Raw genomic sequence first — 21937 nt, forward strand, 5'->3', positions numbered from 1 at the left:
GTAAATATAATACTCTTATATATGCGTCTGCGGATTTGGGGTAGAATTCCGATTTTTCTTTTCTTTCATCATCTTGTTTTTTTTTTACATCTTTAGCCTCGATCGTTCTGGCCTGTTTCGAAATATCAAATTCCTCGGAATTCAGACCAGCAGATCCACAGACTCTAAGTCGGACGTATTCTTCTTTCAATAGTCCGCTTAGAAAATAACACAACCATAATATATCTAACAATTAACGCCGGACGGCTGATTATATAGTGTTCCCCGTCAACGGGTCCTGCGGAAACAGACGTATTTCACCGAGGAATTTAAGTACTGTCCGAGACCTATTTCGTCAGGCGGCTAGAACGGCGTAATCTCGTTGTCAGTCGACTCTGCAAGATGCGCACGGAGCTTTGCTTACACTTACCGTGGCGTCATTCGAGATTAGTCCGTTCTAAACTCCCTGGCGGAATACGTCGCTTCTAAATCTCTCGTCGAAGTACGTCTGTTTTCACAGGACCCGTCTTTATCCCCAAAATTATATTAAAAAACCCGTTAAAAATAATTAAAACAAAGCAGCGATTGCTGCGTGAATTATATCTAACTATACATAAATAAAAACCTTAAGTGATACGAGTTAATTCGTATCGTATCGTTACTTACTTACGTAAAATTATTACTACTCCCCTCCCCTTTTCTTCCTGTCCCTTCCCGCTCTTTCTCAATCCTCGATCGTTAAATTTTCAAGCGTTTGACCGGCTGACTCGATTCCTCCAACCGTCTGGATTATAATTGGTGCCGAAATAATTAAACGCGTATCGTCTTATGCGAAATATTGTATATGTAGCTTCAAGAGCTCTCGTTTCTCGTCGGTGTCACAGGCGTTCGGCAGCTGCCTTTGCTGAAGGTATACCGGAATTCAACGCGCAAAAATATATCCAGACGTTGTGTATACAAGGTGTTAAACAACGGAAATTTACCCTGATCTAAACGCGAGCATGTTCAATTATAATCAATTCCTCATCTCTACGTGATAACGTCATTTCTACAGATGCGTGCATATCGTTACGGTAGTTCTAAAAAAAAAAAAAAAAACACGACCAGCTAATTTTTGTCACCCACGCCTTTTGAATGTTTCGCGATGTAAAATGAATGCCGCGGTCAGAGTAATGGACAACGTGTTTAGTCAATTTTTAGAGGTCGCTCAATGCGTTTGAAGATCTTTTTTAAGCTGTTTTGGCTGTTTTTTTTTTTTTTTTGTTAAAAAATGATTTCTCAGCAGAAAATTTCAGATCGCGGTAAACCCAAGTTCCTGCATGTCTTCCACATCCTGGATAACTCGAGAAAAATTGCTCAAAGAAGTAGTTGAGTATAGAGAAGAATATAAAATTGCGTCCAGTTTTCGCCCTTTTTCTCACTTTTTTTTTATCTTTTCGAAATATTCTCACGACTTTCGTTTTCAACGGATTTTCGTCTTCCTAGTCTAGATTTGTTCGTCAAGCCTGCGAGAATTGTAGAAAAATTCATCAAGCAATAGGATATTCCATTTGCTTCTCTCAATTTTGACTTCGTTAACTGAATTCGCTCGTCATGAAATGTTCATGCCTCGATGACAATCTAGTCTAGATCTAGTGCCAAGATGACCATAGCGTGTCAATCTTACCGCCTTACCAATCTTACTTGCCATCTTGGTACCACACTGCATTTTTTAAGAGGCATGAACGTTTCACGACAAGTGAATTCAAGCGAACAAATATGGACCAGGAAGACCGAAATCCGTTGAAGGCGAACGTCGCGAGAATGTTGCGAAAAAATCGGGAAAGGTAAGAAAAAAAAATAGCGAAAACTTGACGAAATTTTATTCTTTCTTTATTCAACTGTTTCTTAGAGCAATTGTAATTTTTTTCCGAGATGGCCGAGATGTGGAAGACACGTTGAAACTTGGATTTACTTGGATTTAGGAGGAATAATTTTTTTTAATCAAAAAACAGCCAAAACTGTTGAAAAAAGATGTTCAAACGCGTTGAACGACCTGGAAAATTTGATTGTATACGTTCTCGTTATGGCTGCGGCATTCATTTTACAACTCGAATCATTCGAACGGCGTGCACGAAAAATATTAGAAGTTCCTGCGTTCTTGAAACACACTAATGTACAAAAATTACAATGTAGCGGGAAAGAACATATCAATATATACATTATAGGCGACGAATCTTAAACATTACACAAGTAAAATTTATACAGTTTGAAAATCTTAATCGCTATTAGATAATACTTGAAAAATGATTAGTATGTTTTATCGATACTGTCAACGTATATATATGCAAGTTCTCGGTATTAGAGATGCAATGAAAAAAAATGTACAGTCAAATGCTTGAAGTTTCGGTTCTCTGTTGGGGGGCCTCCTCGGAAGCTGATTAAATATATTTCAAAGAATTACGAATTATACACAAAGTACAATCAGAAAAAAGGCCAGAACCCAGAATTATATTTAATCAGCTTCCCAAAGGGCCGAAGAGGCGAGTATTTTACGATCTTTATCTAATTGGATCTCTTTTACACCGACAACCTAAGTATAAATACGACAACCTAAATATAAATACGACAACCTAAATATAATCCGTGCAAACGTATCCATCGATTATACCAGCGAAGTTATAAAATAAAAATTGTTTAAATAATAGTATATTATGAGAAAAGAAAGCGTCCCGTACTGTTTACCCTATAATCAAGTAACTGTCGCACAAATTCACGTACAATTTCAGTTCAAATGATCAAGCCTCATGGATCAGAGATAGTGAAAATTGCGTTTTCACTCCAATTATCGCATCAATTCGGATCAAGGTGGAGCCCGATTCGTTTGCCGATCGTGCGCGTGTTTAAATTTGTAATCAAATTTTCTCAACTCCTGTTACTGGAAGAAAAAAGAAATTATTCGCCCCGATTCTTATCTAGGAAAATCCTCCTAGATTGCGGACAACGCGCTCGCTCTACCGTCGCTACAAAAAAAGAAAGTTATCAAGGCGAGTTTAGTCGAGCGCGTGGCTCGGCCACGCTTCCGTCGAGTCTCCTAATTCCGGTCACAATCCCAAGACCGAGTGGGAATGCGGATGACCGTGGGCGTGCGGGGGCGCATGAGCGTGGGTTTGGGTGTGGGGGTGGGAGTGATGCGGCGGCGGGGGTGGCGGCGGCGGCGGCGCCAGCGACAAGGACGAAAGGCCCCCGAGCATCCCGCCCATCCCCCCCAGGGCGGCCAACCCGGTCATTCCGTTCACCAGACTCCCCTCGCCTTTCATCTCCTTCATGTCCAGCTCTTCCCTCTTCTTCGTCTGCTTTCGCTCCTTGGCCCGCCGGTTTTGAAACCAGATTTTCACCTGTCGAGACGAGACGGAACACGCGAGTTAGACCAATTGATCGTCGGAGCGTAATCCGAGTTCTGGGATTTACACTGGGAAAAATTTCGTTTCTTACAGTGACTAGAGAAATTCGGTAAAACAGGTATCGTTGAAAAAAAAAAGAAAAAAAGAAAAACCGTTTGAATATTGTCGGGATTACGAAAAACGCGACACGCGTAACCGTTTTGCGCTTCCGTCGATCCTTTTTTGGTAATTACTTTTTTTAGTCAAATAAGGCTTTAACGTCAATTTATTCTTGCGCAAGCATTAAATTTTCGCAGCAGTTGCAAGCAAATATAGTAACAGCGACGATAATGAGAAGGAATAGTCAACGGATACTAGATTTTATGGTGAGAGCTAGAAAACTAATTTTCATTTTCTACCTAGAACTATATTTTTCGATTCTGGTAAAAAATGAAAATATTCAAGGAATGAGCGGTAAACGGAACTAAAAATTTCTCACAGTGTAGACTTTTTTTTATACCGTGTTAAAATAACCCATAGCAAATATAAATATTGACAAAAAAATTGACAAATCATCAACTCAAATTAAATTGCGTTTCAAATGTGATATTAACAATTCATAAAAAGAATAATTGTCAGTAATATTTAGCGTTCACGATGGGTTTTTTTTATTCACGATTGGTGAACTTCGTCATGAATTGGTTCGATTTCTACACGCAAAAAAAAAAAAATGAAAAAATAAAGCCTCCGCGATAGATTCGAGCTTTGAGAAATGAATTTTGTATCAAAGTAGGTGTAATTGATCGCAATGAAATCTTTATACCTGTCGTTCGGATAATGAGAGAGTCGCGGCGAGTTCCGCCTTGCGTCTAATCGTGATGTAGCGGCTGTAGTGAAACTCCTTCTCGAGTTCCAACCTCTGGTGATCCGTGTAGACTACTCTGTACTTGTCCTTGGTTCTTGTTTTACCTGAAACAGCACCGGTTACGGATATGTATTGAAGTACGATTTAACAAATTGTAGGGTCAATAATTGAATCACAGAGCCGACATCGTTATGTCTGTGCGATGACATGCGACATAACTTGTTGCGCAACGTCAACTTGTATCGGGTTGTTGAACTTTTCAAAAATTTCCAATCATAATCTAAACGAAATTTCAGTGGTTAATTGTGAAAGTAACGATATGTATATATATATATATATATATATACATTTAAGAATTTTCTATCACTCGTTGTTCCGACGGAATGATAGAAACTCGAATTCGTTTAACACGCGATAATTCGCCCGTCGACGCTTTGATAGTGTTTGAAATTTGGTAATTAATTGACAAATTTTCTGTAGCTCAGGATTACGAGAAATTCACATCAAACGTGCAGCGTAATGCAAAACAATAATCAACTTTGAAAACGTGCCAATTTCTTGGATAAAAAAAACAATTACAAAACTCATCGTACATAAAAAAAATCAATTATTGTTTAACAAAATAATTTGCCAAAGTGTTGGGAAACAAACCATGCAACAAATTTCTCCACGTAGATCTACCGCTTTGCAAATCGTTCGTAAACACGGAAGAAAACATTTAATAACTCATCTGAGACAAGAAACATTTCAATGTCACAAGTAAATACACGATCGTATAATAATATTACTAATCCCTGTTATGTCATGCATACCCATACGCGCGCTTACAGACGACGTGCCTGCGAGAATTTGGAGTAGGGATGAAATAGAGGCTCGTGCGATGTCACGTGACATAATATAGGTAGGTGTGACATGCCGATCAGTCAAATCGATCGCGAATGTAACCCAGACGCAAAGAGAGCCACGCAGACTACGGACCCGAACGATCGCTGGGAATATCTACCTGCCTGCCATAATCACCGGTGAATATATCCGTTATCGCTGGCTAGCCGGCGAAACGATCATGCATCACCGTCAAACGTCGAGCCGATCATGCCGTGCGAGAAGGCGTGAGTTTAACGTCAACGTCACTCGCTCGTTGTTTCTCCTTCCGCGTTAATACCGTCACGTATGTATACACATACACACACATATATAACCGAAAGATAAAGAACGCGAAAAAATTTTAACCCGCGAGTTACGACGAATCCGCAGGCGGAAAATAATCAAGGGGATGCGAGGGATTGACTTGCTGTAATCGCGTGAGTGAAAGAAAAAAAAAACAGAAAAATGCATACATATATGTATACACGTATATTTATATTATTATATACACGGGGACTCGAATTATGCTGCGTTTTACGTTTTATCACAACTCGAGACCCGTTGAATGAGTTTTTCTCCACCGCGGGACCAGCGAAGATGTGCAGGCCAGGGTGCGAGGAGACGCGAGGTGGTGACAACGACGATTAGATAAGGCGGCGAACGATCAAAGGCGAGGCGTTAATCCGCCACTCCTCGATAACCGCGAGAGGCCTTCGTATGCCGCCTCTATTTCTTCCCTTCCCTCCACTTCTCCCGCATTTTCTCTGTCTGGTTTTCTATTTATTTTTATTTTTATTTTGTTATTTTTTTTTAATTTTTTTTACCAGTTTATCCCCTTATTTTTTTGTCATCAAATTCTTACCTCTTTGCCTCGCGATTTTTCTCCGATACGAAACGATTAGCAATTATTAGCGATAATTGGGTTGCATATTAGCGAAACAACGCACTTCGGGTTAAGTATTTTACTAAAGTATGTAAGATTTACGTACCAGACCTGCGAACAGACGATCTTTATTACCTGTGTGGGATTATTTGTGTAAAATTTTCTGATTAACAAATATCAAATATCAGTTGACAATTTGTTGCCAATTCCTGAAAGGTTTTATGCGTACGAGTCTGTTGTATATTTCATGCGCTTATGTACAGAGTTTATTGTTAACCACTGGAATGGTTTTTAATGCGAATATGATAAAATTCCAAAGAGCAAGAGCATGATTGTTTTGTCAGGGCAACCAACATTTTTCAGGTTTACACGCATCTGGGCGACCTGTCATACGAATTTACGAATGTTGGTCACCCTGACAAAACAACCATGCTTTTGTTCTCGAATTTTAGCTCATGCGCATTGAACCCATTCGGTCGTTAGGAATTCTCTCTGTATAATATCTTTACATAAACGACGATAATAGTTGACGATCGCGATGATTCGCGTGTACAAAGTGAGATGAAAATAAATAATTCGTATATAAGGCGTCAAGGGGACGTAATTAAGGCATTAAAAATTTAACGGGGAAAAGTACAAGCGATGATTTATCTTTCTTCTTCTCCGTTTTTCCTTTTCCTTTTTGATGGGGGGAAAAAAATAGAAAAAAATGTAGAAATAAAAACTTGAGGAATGCGTGGCTGCCGCTGCTGCTGATGCCGCGGTCATTTTGACTCTACATCTTTTGTCTCGGCAGCCACTGCAGGTATAACAAATATGTATACATATAAGGTATATAAGAAGCAGCCTGTACCTAGAGAGAACATTTAACTGCCATGGCCATCAATCCCTTCCCTCCGACGTTTTGGTAACTCAAATATATTTTTTACTTCCATTTTTTTCTCTTTTCTCTTTTTCCATTTATCGCGTTCCCCGCCTGATGCGCGATATTATTATGCAGCTACGAAAATACACGTCCAATCGTTACCGTTATTGTCACAAATTCAGTTTACAAAATTATTCCAACGATCGAATTTTGCAAAAACTTTTATACGCGCGAATCGACGGCGATTTCTTCCGTACCAACGCCGGTTGCGTATAAGGTATTCACAATCAGCGTAACGTATCGTGCAACGCGTGCAGATATAATACAGATATTACTGTACGGGTATTATTATTGCATCCATCTTTGATATTGCGAACTTGTGACGGACGTAAAAGTATTACAAAGGATAAACGTGAAGTTTATATATTATACGTACATATATGTGTTAATCGTCAGCCGCCATTCCATCGGGACATATCCGCGTGAAATAATTAGAGAAGTACGAGGTGTGTTGCAACGTATGTAGGTACGCAAGTCACGTATCTAAGCGCAAACGCAAACACCGTACATATATGCCAACCTAATAGAATTTTTTTTCCCTTGTATTTTATCTCGTTCGCTGATTAATTATCCGGATAATTAACCCAAGCGTGCAGGCTAATATCTGGCTAATACGTCCGCGGTGCAGATGGTATCGAACCATATCTCCCAGGGAACTAATAAATATCGATAATAATTGCGATAGCTGCTTTAGATCTGCAGGATTAAAGCTGCGAAAGCTGGTGTTTGCAGATTATACATTCAATATTGCTGTATAGAAATTATATCTATAGATTTCTTAACCGAGTTTCTTTTTTCTTTGCCTCAATTTCACGTATATTGATATTCGAGATCTATCGCCGATATATCTTTTCGTTGAGGAAATACGTTTGTGTATAACGATACCCGCAGGAGAATAAAAAAGTAACAGGCCGTTCCGAAACGCTGCGGGGCATCTCGAAAGAATTCTTTCGTCACGCTGTTTTACCGAGGCTGTGGTTGACGATCTTCTTTCAAAATTTAACGATTTCAAAATTGGATATCCAGGGACGCGTCCGGCTCTGTTCCCGCGGATGCGATGTTCTCAAATAATCTTAGGCCAAGAGAAACGATCGGCTTGCCTGGTCCAAGAAAAAAAACACACGCAAGAATACGCCTTATTATAATATATATAATATAATATAAATAAATAAATAAATAAATAAATAAATGAATAATAATAATGATAATGATAATAATAATTAACCGCACGTATATTTCCAAGGGATCTTAATCGGAGCTGTGAAATCCCTCGTGAAAATATCTTGTGCAGATGCGCGTATCAATTCTTGAAAACAAAAAAAGGGACGCGAAATCAGCGACTTACCGACACTTGACGCTTGCGCTGGTGGAGAACAGTGACGTTATCCAACGAATGAGAGAGAGAGAAGAAGAAAAAAAAACAAAAAATGGGGGAAAAAAGCGCTCTTCGTGTAATGTGAATTCCACATATCGCGGGCACGAAACGCGCGTGTGCGAGTCGCGTGGATTAGAGAGGAGCTGGCGGCGTTCCGTTTCATCTAGCTGATAGTACGTCAGCTACAAAATGTGACGCGATACATATTTTATATTTACCCATGTGCCTGAGGTTCGGAGGGAAAGTATAACCGTGTGCGTTAAAAAAAATAAATAACAAAATATTCGCCGACGTATGTAAAAAACAAAAGTGTTAATTAACGAACGTCGAACGCGTGAGTTTCTCTATTTTTTAAATTATTTTTCTCACCTATCTCTCTTTTTCTCCAACTTGGCAAGAAATTGGCTTAAAGCGTTTTGTGAGAGTAAACGGAAATTTGTCTGTTTTCCCGTTGTTTTATTTTTTTTTATTTATTTTTTTTATTTCCGCAGTGTTTTTCATTGAATTTACCGAGCCTGATCGTGGTTTCGGAGTTTGGTGAAACGAAATCGCGGTTTCGTTGTAGAACGATTAACAAACCTCAACTGTAAAACCTGCGTATAATTTTTACGTCTTATATAGGCGCGTTGTAAATCGAGAAACTAGAATTAAGAATAGATGATTAAATCCAGGTGTGGTTTTGCTTGTACTTCCCGTCCATTTCCCACATAAATATTCGACAAACTTTCAATGAGCGAATAACGCGCTCTGTGAAACTCGGCTGCTGATTATTGCAGTAGTTACGTATTACGTATAGCGGATGCGATTTCCGCGTTGGATTCCGTCGATCGTTTGCATAAATTTTCGTACACATAGATTGAACATTGATTACGGTGCATTGTTTTTTTTCGTACGGATGCATCGGACACCGCGGATTACGATGATAACGAAGGTGCGTCGAGACGCATTCGTCCCTAATCACTATCGTACTACGAGCTTATATTGAAAAGTACCGACATTTGAAATAAGCTGATTTTGGAAAGTCGGGGATTTGTGGGGATTTGTCGGTCCCCTTTGATCCTGCGCCGTCGTCACGATTGCAGCTATCACGCGGCTCGATCCGATGTACGAGATAAAATAACGCAGATGAACAGATAACCGCGAGATAACTCGTCTCTGACACCCCGATTCTAGCCGAGTCGCGACAAACGATTCTTACATTCTACGTTCTATCCGTCTGTATATTTCAATCCCCTATCTATTTTTAATTACGTGCAGCCCATAAACGAACAAACCAGTGTGGGAGACTCTAATAAACACTCTTATTCCCCTTTTTCAAAGTTATTCGTAAGCGTGAAAATCCATCGTCTCGAGTATTCAGCGAGATTCATTTTCTATTAATCGGACATGATCGGAAAAAAAAATCTTTGAAACAAAACACTGGCATTGATTTAGTCAGCAATTTAATGGAACAACCGACATGTCAACACTACGTAATATCACAGTCGATGACATGCGTAAATTGACGTTATTTTTGTAAGTAATCTGATCATTTGTTATCATGGAAAACAAAAAAAAAAAAAAATTTATTCACGTAGCGCACGTTTCTCGTGGAATACCCTATTTACACTTTTATATTTTTCACCGCAAAGAAGATGAGTCTCATCAAATATTCCAGAATACGGATTTTTTTTTGCCTACGAATAATCTTGAAATAAAATTCAGTAAAAATATTGCGATGAGCATATTTTTGAACAGTCTGAAACTTCCCGCTAAAACAGGTAAACCAGAGGTATGAAATAAAAATCTGAAAAAGTTATGCAATTTATTTATTTTTTTTTCACCATTTGGAACCGATTCGACAGGTTCCGTCTTGAATTTTTTTCCTACCCCATATATAACAGGGGTACTACCCTAGTAAATATATTACACATCGCTGTTGCGATTTACTCTCTTCGCAGAATGAGTTTTTTCTTTCGCGATTAAACGCTCGAGTTGAAAATTCCGTTCTCCTTCGTAATTTTCCCGGCACAACATTCCGCACCTTTTCTAATTCGCCAACGCTCGCGAATCCCAGTCTTTTCGGTTTCCCTTGAAGATGCACCGCAAAGGCGAAGAGAGCGTCACGTAATAGCGCGTAGCCCGCGCACCCTGAATACCAAAACGAAGACAACCGGCGGGAGGAATCGCAGGGGGGGTAGAATAAAACTGGACCCACGGGGCTCGTTGGCACCCCATTACACCGTTTGGTCTTCCATTCCGCCGGTGAGAAACGCGACACCATCCTAGGACCGTCGGGGTGATCGCCGTTTGTCAGGGGCGTCACAATTACCCCTATTGTACTATCTCCGTGCTTTGTATATACACAGACCCGGGTCTTCGTCGCGCCTCTCTTTTTATCACTCGACAGGTGCCGCGGCATATGTTGAGGTATTCCTTGCGCGGAGGGCATAAGTGGGACCTTTTCTCGGTTATTCCCAAATTCGACCGGCTCTCGATGAAATTTTTTTTATTATTTATTCATTGTCACGCCTAACGACAGATTAGAAGCGAAAATTTATCGCGAATCGTGGAGCGCTGAACGTAAGCCCTGAAAAGTTGCGGTTACGAAAATTTCTCTGCTTCTCAAATGTTTCAAGTTTTGCCATTATTATTGTTATTTTCTTAAACACTCGGTGATACCTTGCTTTTTATCGACGTTAAGCACTTGTTAAACATTTACCGTACAAAACTGTAGCCGGTTTGAAATCGGATTGAAAATTTACAAATTCGGTGCAGCGACGTAAATTGCTGTGTAATTGTCTTAAATTTGCAGTGAAAAATTTTTTATTTCGCTAATATTTATAGAAGAAACACGAAAAAGTAATTTGAATTTACTAGATTGTGATGTAAGTTTACTGTATTCGCAAATTGAATAAACGGTAAACGTATGGTGAATTCACTGTTCCGTATCCGAATAAAACTTCGAATACAGTGTACGAGATTTCGTACAGAAATTTTTAACAGTGCGGATTCCTTAGAATTTTTTACGCGTGTAGAGCACTTTGCATCAGGCATCTCGAATTATTCGGTATACAATTTATTAGATTGAAATATGGTCAGAATATCATCTCCGTAAAGTGCTGTATGAATTTAACGATTTTTAATGTCGTAATTTTTGGATCAATGTTCGGTAACTTGGCTCGAAATTTTTTCTACTTCAATGGCATGTATTTGTACCTACTTTATTGTAGACAAAAATCAGCAAACTGTAAAATATTGGGATTTGTGCAAAGAATACTTTAAGGTACCGCAAAGTCGAATAGACTCGAAAATTCGTGAATGGAATCCTTTATTCTAGGCTCGGTCATCTTGTTTTACAACCAATTGATTAGGTTGTATCCGCTCGAACGATTGTGAAATTTTTAGTTTATCCGAAAGGTCAAGTCCAGAACCCCTCAAGGAGATTTTGGTCCACCGATTTTTGATACTTCTATTAAGAGATGGTCGTACGTTGAGTGTTCATTAAATAATTATATTTGCAAGCTACGAGGAACTGTTCAGAATTGCAAAAATAGAAAGTATTGAAATTAATAAAGTCTACTTGTTGGATCTTGTTCCACGATACTGAATTTGTAAAAAATAGTATTCTTAATAATAATACCACCCATCGTAGAATGAAGCCGTACAAAATAAAAAATCGATGAGATTTTCAACCATTTTGAAGTTAATTTTGAAGCGATTTGAAACGAAGCATCGATATAAATTAGGTCAAGAAATAAAAATTCTACATATACGAAACTTTTGTTTACAATTCCAGTATTTTTCATATGTTTCCATTTTTAAAAAGATCTCTTCGTACACACCATACGAATACAATAACTCGAAAAATCCTCAACGTTATTCGACCATCTCGTGATAAAATCAATTGATTGAAACTCGTCAATTAGCGTATAGTTTTCCATCTCCACCTACACCGTACTATCGACCAATTACCGTCAAACCTTACCGATCAAGGAAACATGTGTTCGAAGCTTTGTGTAAGGTAATTCTGCAGTTAGCATACGCACACAATGTATCGAAGTGTATTTACGCCCTGCAGCTCCGCAAGGAAAGAGACGCGGCAAGGACTCCGGACGCGAGGCTGCCAAGTCGGATTGATTTTACGGCGAATGTCAACAGAGAACAACCCGTCGAAACCCTTCGGCCTGCTGCCTGCCTGCCTGCCTTCGCTTCCTTCGCTTGCAGGTATGTAACGCATTTGTATATGTATATATATACATATTCGTACAACCGGCCGGCGAGTTTTATTGGAGAGCTTACACGCTTTTTGACCGATCGAACGGACGAGTGGCTGCAGACGGCCCGTGACCATGGTGGTGTAGATCGTAAACGATGGCACTGGCCGGTCAGACTTGCTCCACACTTGGAGAGTTTCACCCTCCCTGACTTTATTACGTTGCGAGGACCCGGAATGGCATCGAACATTAGGCATTCCCCGGTAGGCACGAACGGCACAATGCAACGATCAAGTTTTCGGGACCTGCGAAACCGAGCGAATACCGAGAGTATGCCTTCTTCCCACGAAAACCGAACCCCCGGATACCGTTGCGATGCCTCGTTCCCTTGCCCTGCTGTATGGCAATTAAATTTTATTGTTGGCAAAACAAATAAACACGAAACCGTTTCATCGGGTCAACCGGGTGCGTAAGTGTGGGTGTCGGTACCTACCTACCTTGCGTCTGGGCAACTACCTTGTACCTGTGCCTGGTATGCTTGTAACCATTTTCCGTACATAACTGTACCAGAACCGAAGAAGTTCAGGTAGTTTCTACTTGCGCACAGCGTACTTTGTACGCTTGTACAGGTATGCGGATGCAGCGTCGCGTCGCTCTCTTCGTGACGCGTTAAATTCATAGCCGACGTAACTACTGGCTTGGGGGAAAAGTTGGGTGTCGAAGAATCAATTTTCATGTTTTTTCTTTCGTTGATATTCAGGGCTCGCCTCGTACGGACAATGCCCGTGAATCTAGGATTACTTGAGCCTGGTATTACACGTTGTATGTTTGGCTAGCCTTACTTTACGTTGTCGATTTGCCGTAGGTATACGTAAGCTGTCGAATGATTCCGTGATTTGAAATAGTTTTTTTGTTTTACAAAGTCACCGTCAGAAATGATGAATTATTTTTATAGATCGACGGACGCCGAAACGGACAGACAACGAATAACTGTCCCTGGTTCGTATTAGGCTTTCACACTTTTTATATTCTTGCATATATCGTTCGGGCTATACTTTGAACGTTACAAATTGATGATCGAAATCAGCGAAAGGTAAATTAGCGAAAGCAATAAAGTGGAAAAGCGATAAAACGCGCGTAATTTATGTTCGATCGTTGAGCAGATGTGCGATTGGGGATCGTAATTAGTCGGGAGATTTTTGCGAAAGAAATTTCGCACGCGACGTTTATTTTTTATATACGCGTGTAATTTCGCGATCGGCCAAAAATCGGAGGGTGAAGCGTGAACAAATTTAACGAGAGTAAAGAAACCGAAAGAAAGATTCATCGAAAGCTCTACAGAGCAGGGGCGGGTTTATCAAGGCGTTTGCGATGCGTCGAACCAAGATGGCGGCGACGATGTTGGTAATACGGATCCGAAGAAAGGAATCGCGTGCGTGTCGGCCGGCACAATTATCTGGCCAATAATTGCCGAGCGGTGGGTTAGGAGCACCGAAATTATAATATACAACTGCTGCCTGCAGCCTGAATCACGCGATCCTTCGCCGCGTCTATCTAACACTTTTCTTCCGCCATGCTTTACCCTCCTTTTCGTGCAACGACGCGCGGCCAAACCGCGCCTCTGCATTATGCCGTATATGCGGCCATAAAATGCAGATAATGGCCGCCGGCTAAGGGTATCGGGGGAATGAAATTGAACAAGAAACTATTTCTCTCTCTCTCTCTCTCTCTCTCTCTCTCTCTCTCTCTCTCTCTCTCTCTCTCTCTCTCTCTCTCTCTCGGGTTCATGGGGTGCGAGGACGACCGAACTGAGAACCAGAGTTGAAATAACGAGCAACGGATCCGGCTGCACGCAATTCCGTGTCGATTCCATATCATTCGTACACTCGCGGCGTCTTTCCTCTCCACCTTGTTCGGTACCTTATACATGGCTCGATTATAAACACGACTGGCTGATCCTGCGAGGGCTGACTCGGTTGGGAAGTTAAAAGGGGGAGGAAAAACAGAAAAACACTGTATAATACACGGAACGAGGAGATTTGCATTATCGTCATTGGCTGCTTCGAAAAATTAATCTTTCGACAATTTAACCTGATTCGGTGAGGAAGTTGTTTAATCAGTGTTAACAAACGAACGTATATATTTTGATATGCCGAAATAAACGTTTCGGTATTGTTATATTATCAAATTTTAGTCGAGACAAATATGCTTTGCCAAATATTAACAAATTTCTATCGATCATTATTTGGCTCGAATAAAATTTGATAATATGATAACAAAACATTTATTTCACCATTTCAAAATATACGTTTGTTGACACTAAATAAACAATTTTTTCAGTCAACGCATTTACGGTCGTTCGGTCGCAACGAGGACTATTTTGTAATATACAAACGTTGCATGGTTGAGAAGTGAAACGAATGAATTTTCACAAATTCATATTATACGTCTGTCTTTGAATTTGAAAATCGCCATTTCGTAAACTATAAAATTGAATACCGTGACAGTTTATTTTCGCAGGGTGTATTCGCCATCTTCCTTCTTATACGATCGATCTTTTATCGTCACCCTCGAAGAGGCGGAGCAAACCAAATTAAACCGCATAGTGTTTAGTCCTCGATTTCGACCGGGATCAACCGACGTGAACGAAGGTATTTATCTATTGCGGCAGGGGGTTTTTCTTGGCTTTTTTTCCCTCGCCAAGGGTAGCGAATGGGCTTTCTGTTCGTTGAGGGGGGGGCTCGGAGAAGGGGAGGAGCTTCGGTTAACCCGGAAAAACCTGCGTCCTCGGAACTCGTGGGGTGATTTAACGAATTTTATTGCTCATTTTGCAAGGAGACCGAAAAATATATATTTTTTTTTTTTTGTTTTGCTTGTTTTTTAAAAAGAGGAGCGAGGCTTTCTTCATCAGCAATGATTCGCCCCTCTAGAACAAGGGAAGTCGGCCAACCGTTTGGCGCGAAGTAGAAACGTCATTGGATTCTTGTTAAATTACCGCGTTATTTTACGATTCGTGTTATAAAGTTAGTGCAACGGGAACGATTTCAAGACAATTAACGACACTACCGATGCACTGACATCGTCGAATAAAAATATCATGCGACGTGAAAAATTTCAACAAATCGCCGGTTATACCAAGCAGAGACAGGTACAAACATGCGTTATAAGCTGGAGCAATCAAGATACGGGTACGAATTGGGACGAGTACGAAACTCCAGAGCTGAAAGTTTCATCTTCTCTACGTATACGCGTGTAGGATAGGATACGTACACCCAATACTGCGGTTGGTATACATGGAATTAGAAACGATCATCGTTAAGAGATACCCGCACACCTACAAACACGAACGATCCAATACTCGTACAAGATTTTACTGCCGTCGAGGGCGCGAAACGAAACGAAGATCATGCGCTATGCGTATCGGGGTTGCAAAATTCAGCGACCTATACGTACACCAGGTATACGGGCGTACCTACCTACGCAAAAAGGTTGCAACAATCAAATCACATAATTAATTATCGTGCATACTCGTTCGGCATTCAGTCTACCTATTACGCTTTATGTTTCTAAATCGTACCGAGAGCGTCGAGTGAACACAGTTCCTGAGGCGCTGCGGAGTGAGGGGTGCTCGTAGGTGCAGCTACGCTGCATGCTGGAAAAATATTGAAATTTAGGTATAAACCGACGACGCGACCTCACGTATGCGAGAAGTTGTTTAGAAGTTATTCGAACACCGTGTATATACCTAGCACGTATCCGCGTATGGTGAATCCCAGCTGAACTCGACCTACTTTCGATTTTGTTTTAATTCTTTATTCGGAATTCTATTAGCTTTCGAGATGACTCTGATTTTTTTCAGGTTTTTCAAATTTAATCGTTCTGAATATATTGAAAAAAAAAAAAAAAAGAAAAGAAATAGTTCGAGGGAACGTCAGAATTTTGATAATAATATAAATAAATGAATAAAAAAAAAAAAAGGCGAAAACTCTATAACCTCCCCAAAGGTGAATTTTTACCTTCCTGAAGTAAAAAAGAAAAATTGTTTTTTCGTCAAGTACGTCATGACTGATTTGTACGCCGTTATGTGGAAAAATTTGGGTGAGATAAATCGCGATGCATTTGGCGAAAAGTCATTTTTTTATACTCCGGGAGGATAAAATTCGCCTTCAGGGAGGTTGCAGAGTATTCTTTATTTTTCTGTTTTATCAAACTTCGAATCGAACTGAATATTTCGTTTCAATGATATTTTATTTCCAGACCTCACCTTTTTGCACTGGGTCGACTTAAAAAATGTAATTTTTTTAAAAACGCGATTTGATGAAAGAAAATCATAACTCGAGACTGTTCGATATGAAAATTCTGAAAAAAATTCAGAGTTTTCTTGAGAGCTAATAGAATTCCAAAAAAAAATTTGGAAGAAAATCGGAACCGATGATAGGTGAAAATTAGGTTGGTTTCAGCTGGAATTCTCCATATATATGATGCAGCTGTAATTAATTATATATTCGTCTACTTCGGACGATTATTTATCAATTTTTTTTTTTTTCACTCTTCTATTTCCCTCCATTCTATGTATAATAATTCCTTTCGACGAATGATATCTCATACCCATTGCCCGCTGCAGAGGCAAGATCCACGGATATGCATAAGTGATAGCAATTAACACCGAGGTGTGAAAAAAAATTCGTTGCTGCCTCTTAATGGCCGCGGCTCGCCGCTGCTGCAAGGCGAGCCTGAATTTTGAAAACATTCCGCTATAAAGATAAATCAGCTTCTCCGATGTGTGTAATCTATGTATTTACGTTGTACCTGTGTCTACGGTACATAACATTACACCTGTACGTCGTGCCGTGCCGAAGCTTCGCCTTGATCCCATAAAGAATCTGCGGCGTTGATCAATATATATTATATGAAAAAAAAAAATAAAATAAAACAAATGAAGAAAAAAAGAAACCGACGGATATGCTGCAACCGGTGCGAATAATTTGTTCGAATCTTTCATTGGGATGTTGGATTTTTTTCTTCCGTTTTTTGTTCCTCCGTGAGAAAAAATTGAGATACACCTTCGTGCAAGTCAATTATTTCATTGCGTTTCGTTTCTTTTCGTTTTTTTTTTTTTTTTTTTTCCAATCTGCACCTTATAATCGTTTTATTCGACCACTTTACACGCACGCGGCAGTTATTCATTTTCGCACCAAACGCGTCGATATTCTCGGAGTCTTTACCTTGCAACTTTTTGCCTGTTGATGTAGTATAAATCTTTTGAAAGAAATCGGATGAAAAAATTAAAAACTATATACCGGATAATTCGCGTCTCGTAATCTTTTTTTCAATGTTCATTCCGACGGTGGAGCGAAAAAACGCCTCGATCCTGGCCGATTTTCGCTTTGCAAAACTACCGCACGAGTCTGTAATGAAAATTGTTCGACGTCAGGGCTCGGCGAGCCGATTTGATGGACGGGAATAATCGAGCCGATCTTAAACTTCCGCTCGTACACGAGATGCGAGCGAGAAGAATCGGATAAGTCTGTCGCGGTGAAAGGCTGCGGTGCACGAGCAGATTGTAGATTATCTCACAAATATTTGAGAGCAATTAGTTGTTTGCACGCCCGGCTAAGATGTTTACATTGTTTGCTCGCATATCTAGACCGGCGGTAGGGACCCTTTTTCCTGATTACCGCTCGGCGACGTAAAAAGATGTTGTACGGTGCAGGGATTTCTTGCCTGCAGCAGCCCGATGGGACCTTTTACAACCTTGCGCCTTCCCTTTTTCTTTTTCCCAAATCTCTTCCCGGAGGTTGGAGTTGCAATATCCGATACCTTTCGTCCAACCTTTTTACCCACTCCGCAATCTCGTCTTCCATTACGACGCCGTTGCGGCATCGCTCGTTGGGATCTGACTTGTTCCGGTCGCAAATTTTTCACGTTTTATCTGATCTTACCGGATTCGTTTTTCCACGAAATGAAGAAAGAACAAAAAACGGAACGACATCGTCTTATATATATATACCTGCATAGTACAAATTGACCACCCCAATCAAATATAACCTCAACGGTGAGATATTTGTTCTTGTTTGCGGCGGACATAAACTGCGATCTTGTGTAAATCTCGGCACTTCCGGCGGACGTGAAAGAGGATCTTTGTCGAGTCCGCTGAGCTCGGGGGAAGACAAATCTGTACCATTTTTACCGCACAGCAGCTTGCGGGGGGAAAGCTTTTCAATATAGTTTTTGCATGTTTTGATGAAACGAAATCAGTTTCAGACTATTACCGTTTATTATAGGGAGTGAGAAGCGATTATTGCCCAAACAATTGTATCGGTAAGATTAGAGTGTAAAGGTGTGATTTAGGGACTGTGGAAGAGATGATCCTCCGCAGTCATAAAGTCGTGCAATTACGATCCACACTTTCACACCGCAGAGATTTGGATCTACGATCTTTACGACTAGAAGCAGCAAAGCGACCGTTTTCCAGCCGGTAGCACTGCTGGTATAATCGGATTCGTAACCAACTCTCCAGCCTTTCGGAACAACCAATTCCAGAAGAACGGACCTGGTTGATCCTGTTTCGGAGACAGTCTCATTGAACCGCAAAAGTACAGACCATTGAAATAAGATACGAATCGACTTACCGGGGTTGGGCTGATTCTGATACGAAGGTTTCTTCATCCACTCAAAGGGACTCCTGAGCTGCGAAGGTCGGACGGGTGTCGTCGCGATATTGTTGTTGTTGTTGTTGTTGTTGTTGTTGTTGTTGTTGTTGTTTGAAGGCGGTGTGGAAGGTGTTCCGGGGCTGCTGATTTCGCTACCGCTCACGGTGATCGGAGGACTGGGTTCACCGGTTCCGACACCGTTCTTAGTCTCGTCGTTACTCCATTCCGAGAATCCTGGCATACCCGGCTGCTGGGACAGATGTTGCTGCTGCTGATGCTGCTGCTGTTGGAGCTGTTGCTGTTGCTGTTGCTGGTAGCTCGCCTGGTGGTGCTGATACTGGAAGTGATGGGTGTAGTGGTGGGCATGGGGATGCCATCCCAGGACGTCGCTCGCCTCGAGATACTGCTGGGACCCGGATGCCTGGTGATGGGCAGCGTGAGGATGAGGGTAAGGGTACCCGTACCAATACTGTTGTCCGTCGGGCGTCACCCCCACAGCGTGTTGCTGTCCCTGGTGATGCTGGTGGTGGTGCTGCTGACCGAGAGATTGCTGGCTCGTTGACGGCTGTTGCTGTCTGTACATCGCCAACGAGTTGTAAGATGACACCATGCTAAGACTGCTGACGTCCGCCATTGGCCGAGATTTACGATTTGCAATTTGGATAAGAAACTTGGAGACTTGTTATAGAATGACTTCGACGGGTTCTGCGGGGTTGTTGTCGCGTAGTTTTTGTTTTTTTTTTAATTATTTTCTCCTATTCTACCGCACTACTACACTACGATACTACACACTACTACTACTGCTAACGTTAGTCCTAATCTTACTACTATTATTACTACTTTCTACTTGAACGTCAAATATCGCGAATGGGTATACAGACACAAAGGGATACAAATCCAGCTTTGACAAACAATTTGTTCATAAACCGGACGAGGGCTTTTCGAGGCAACCTTCTTCAATTATATTCGGCGGCGGGGGGTAGGGGAGGGAATCGTTAGAGTTTGAAGAATAGCGATTCCATGTTAAACCTTACAGACACTTGGACAAATACGTGTACATGCATATATTCTTCATCGCTCTAACCTCACTGCACGATCGATGCACCACATTGTACGTTACGTATATACGCGTGAATCGGTAAAATCTACGTTTTTTAATGCTCTCTACGTTACGATACTCGACATTACGGATCGACGATTAGGCGCGCGCGTTTATCTACCGAATATCGTTAGTTTCGAACCCCATGTACACTTCGGACGATATATCCCCGTTCACAATTGATACACAAGCACGATTCGGGTACGCGTCTCTAAAAAATCGGTGTTTTCGAAAATTTTACCCAGCAGAGAAACTATCACCGCGTCAACCGAACGATTCGGTTGAACTTGCAAGTCTTATCGGTGCAATCGACGACGCTTCACCGACAACTGCTGACGCGCCTGTGATCTTTTCGTCGGCGACTTTGAGCCTCGTTGCTGGTTCGGACCGCCTACCGTCGAAGGTGACCCCTTCCAGCGAGGAAACTCGGGGCCAATCAACGGCCAGGAATACGTCGAGGCGAGCCAGCCGACGGCGTCGTCTGTGATGGCGGCCTGGGGACGCCCCGGATCTGATAATTTTCATTCCGAACATCGCGATAAACCTGCGGGCGCACACGCCTCTCTCTCTCTCTCTCTCTCACTCACTCTCTCACTCTCTCACTCTCCAAGCGTTGCACGCTTAAACCTATACCTATAATGTTGTAATTCCGTAGAAAAATTTGTTATTACACACGCGTGCCGTGGCCCTCGATTTTTAGCGATATCAATTTTCGTATTTTTAATATTTTTTCATTACAGAACGAACGATTCGCGCTTCGACGATTCAATCGGTTTTCACTAGTAGGTACCTTGTAACTATGTGAAGGGTATCGAGGTATAGCTGTACTAATTCTTCTTGCTTGTAATAAACAGTTTTACTAATATTATTATCGCTAGATCGAATTCATGGGCTGTTTTTCAACTTTTTCAACTTTTTCAATTGACAATTCTATCGGATTGATATAATAATTTGTTATAATCCAAGTTCGTATTACCCGTACACAATCATATTTAAGCAAGACCGTCGATCCGGAAAGAGTATAGAAATTGAAGCCTGACTTTAACACTACGCATATTTGTTCGTCGTAACGCGAGGTAAATTTTTCACGCCGATTTTACACCGAGGTAGTTGAATACGGCTGCAGATTGATTTTGTTCAACCCTCGACACTGCCATGCAGCTATAGCGTATTGAATTATAGCGACTCGTCGATAATTAAAATTTTGCAACGTTTTGCCGACACGCGAAACGAGCTCCGGACGATGATGGTATTATAATTCATCGCTTATACCCGCACTATTACAGCTTTATACACTCAAGTAATATATTCGAGGAGGCAATAATTCGTTGAGTGTATAGGCACAGAGAATCATGAATTATTTACCTAGTTCCCATTAATTACCGCTTGCTCTTCAATTATTATGTATCTTTAATCCTAAGCAAACCTCACCCCCCCCCCCCCCCCGCTTACTCTCTCATCTATTTCTTCCTCTCATCCCTGCAGCTTCCACATTGAATGCGCCTCCGACTACCGGTCGTGTATGTATATATATATATATGTATATATATGTAAGGTACAGGTATAGGTTACGTCAAGTTCGCTGCTCCTTCCGAACCTTTTACCCGCTATATACGATATAACACACTCACTTCCGGTACGCAATTTAACAGCTGTCTATGCTTCGCCGAGGAGCGCCGGCGATTATTCCGGAAATATTTTTACACCGAGTGCCGCAGGGTCATCAGCAGGGTGTT

At 41.1% G+C, this 21937-nt stretch overlaps 1 protein-coding gene across 2 annotated transcripts; it reads right to left on the bottom strand.

Moving 5' to 3' along the window:
- Positions 1–26: 26 nt before the first annotated feature.
- LOC124222268 (homeotic protein caudal) lies at positions 27–20178 on the bottom strand. 2 transcript variants are annotated; one of them, XM_046633075.2, is made up of 4 exons: positions 19082–20178; positions 16027–16101; positions 4165–4310; positions 27–3356 (listed from the first exon to the last, which is right to left on the bottom strand). In XM_046633075.2, exons 1-4 carry the CDS (start codon positions 19734–19736, stop codon positions 3063–3065), a joined length of 1170 nt encoding a protein of 389 aa, XP_046489031.1. In that variant the 5' UTR covers positions 19737–20178; the 3' UTR covers positions 27–3062. The 2 variants fall into 2 exon arrangements, with proteins under 2 accessions (XP_046489031.1, XP_046489032.1); XM_046633076.2 differs by lacking the exon at positions 16027–16101.
- Positions 20179–21937: the final 1759 nt, after the last annotated feature.

The sequence above is a fragment of the Neodiprion pinetum genome, chromosome 6 (genome assembly GCF_021155775.2).
Source record: "Neodiprion pinetum isolate iyNeoPine1 chromosome 6, iyNeoPine1.2, whole genome shotgun sequence".
In the NCBI taxonomy this organism is placed as follows: Eukaryota; Metazoa; Arthropoda; class Insecta; order Hymenoptera; family Diprionidae; genus Neodiprion; species Neodiprion pinetum.

Bases quoted from the DNA above. Each gene is read 5' to 3' on its own strand.
- LOC124222268 (XM_046633075.2), bottom strand. From the start codon at position 19,736: ATGGCGGACGTCAGCAGTCTTAGCATGGTGTCATCTTACAACTCGTTG. The intron at 16,102-19,081 runs GTAAGTCGATTC...ATATTTTTCCAG, and splicing joins TCAGAATCAGCCCAACCCCG to CATGCAGCGTAGCTGCACCT. The intron at 3,357-4,164 runs GTATAAAGATTT...TCGTCTCGACAG, and splicing joins TCTCATTATCCGAACGACAG to GTGAAAATCTGGTTTCAAAA.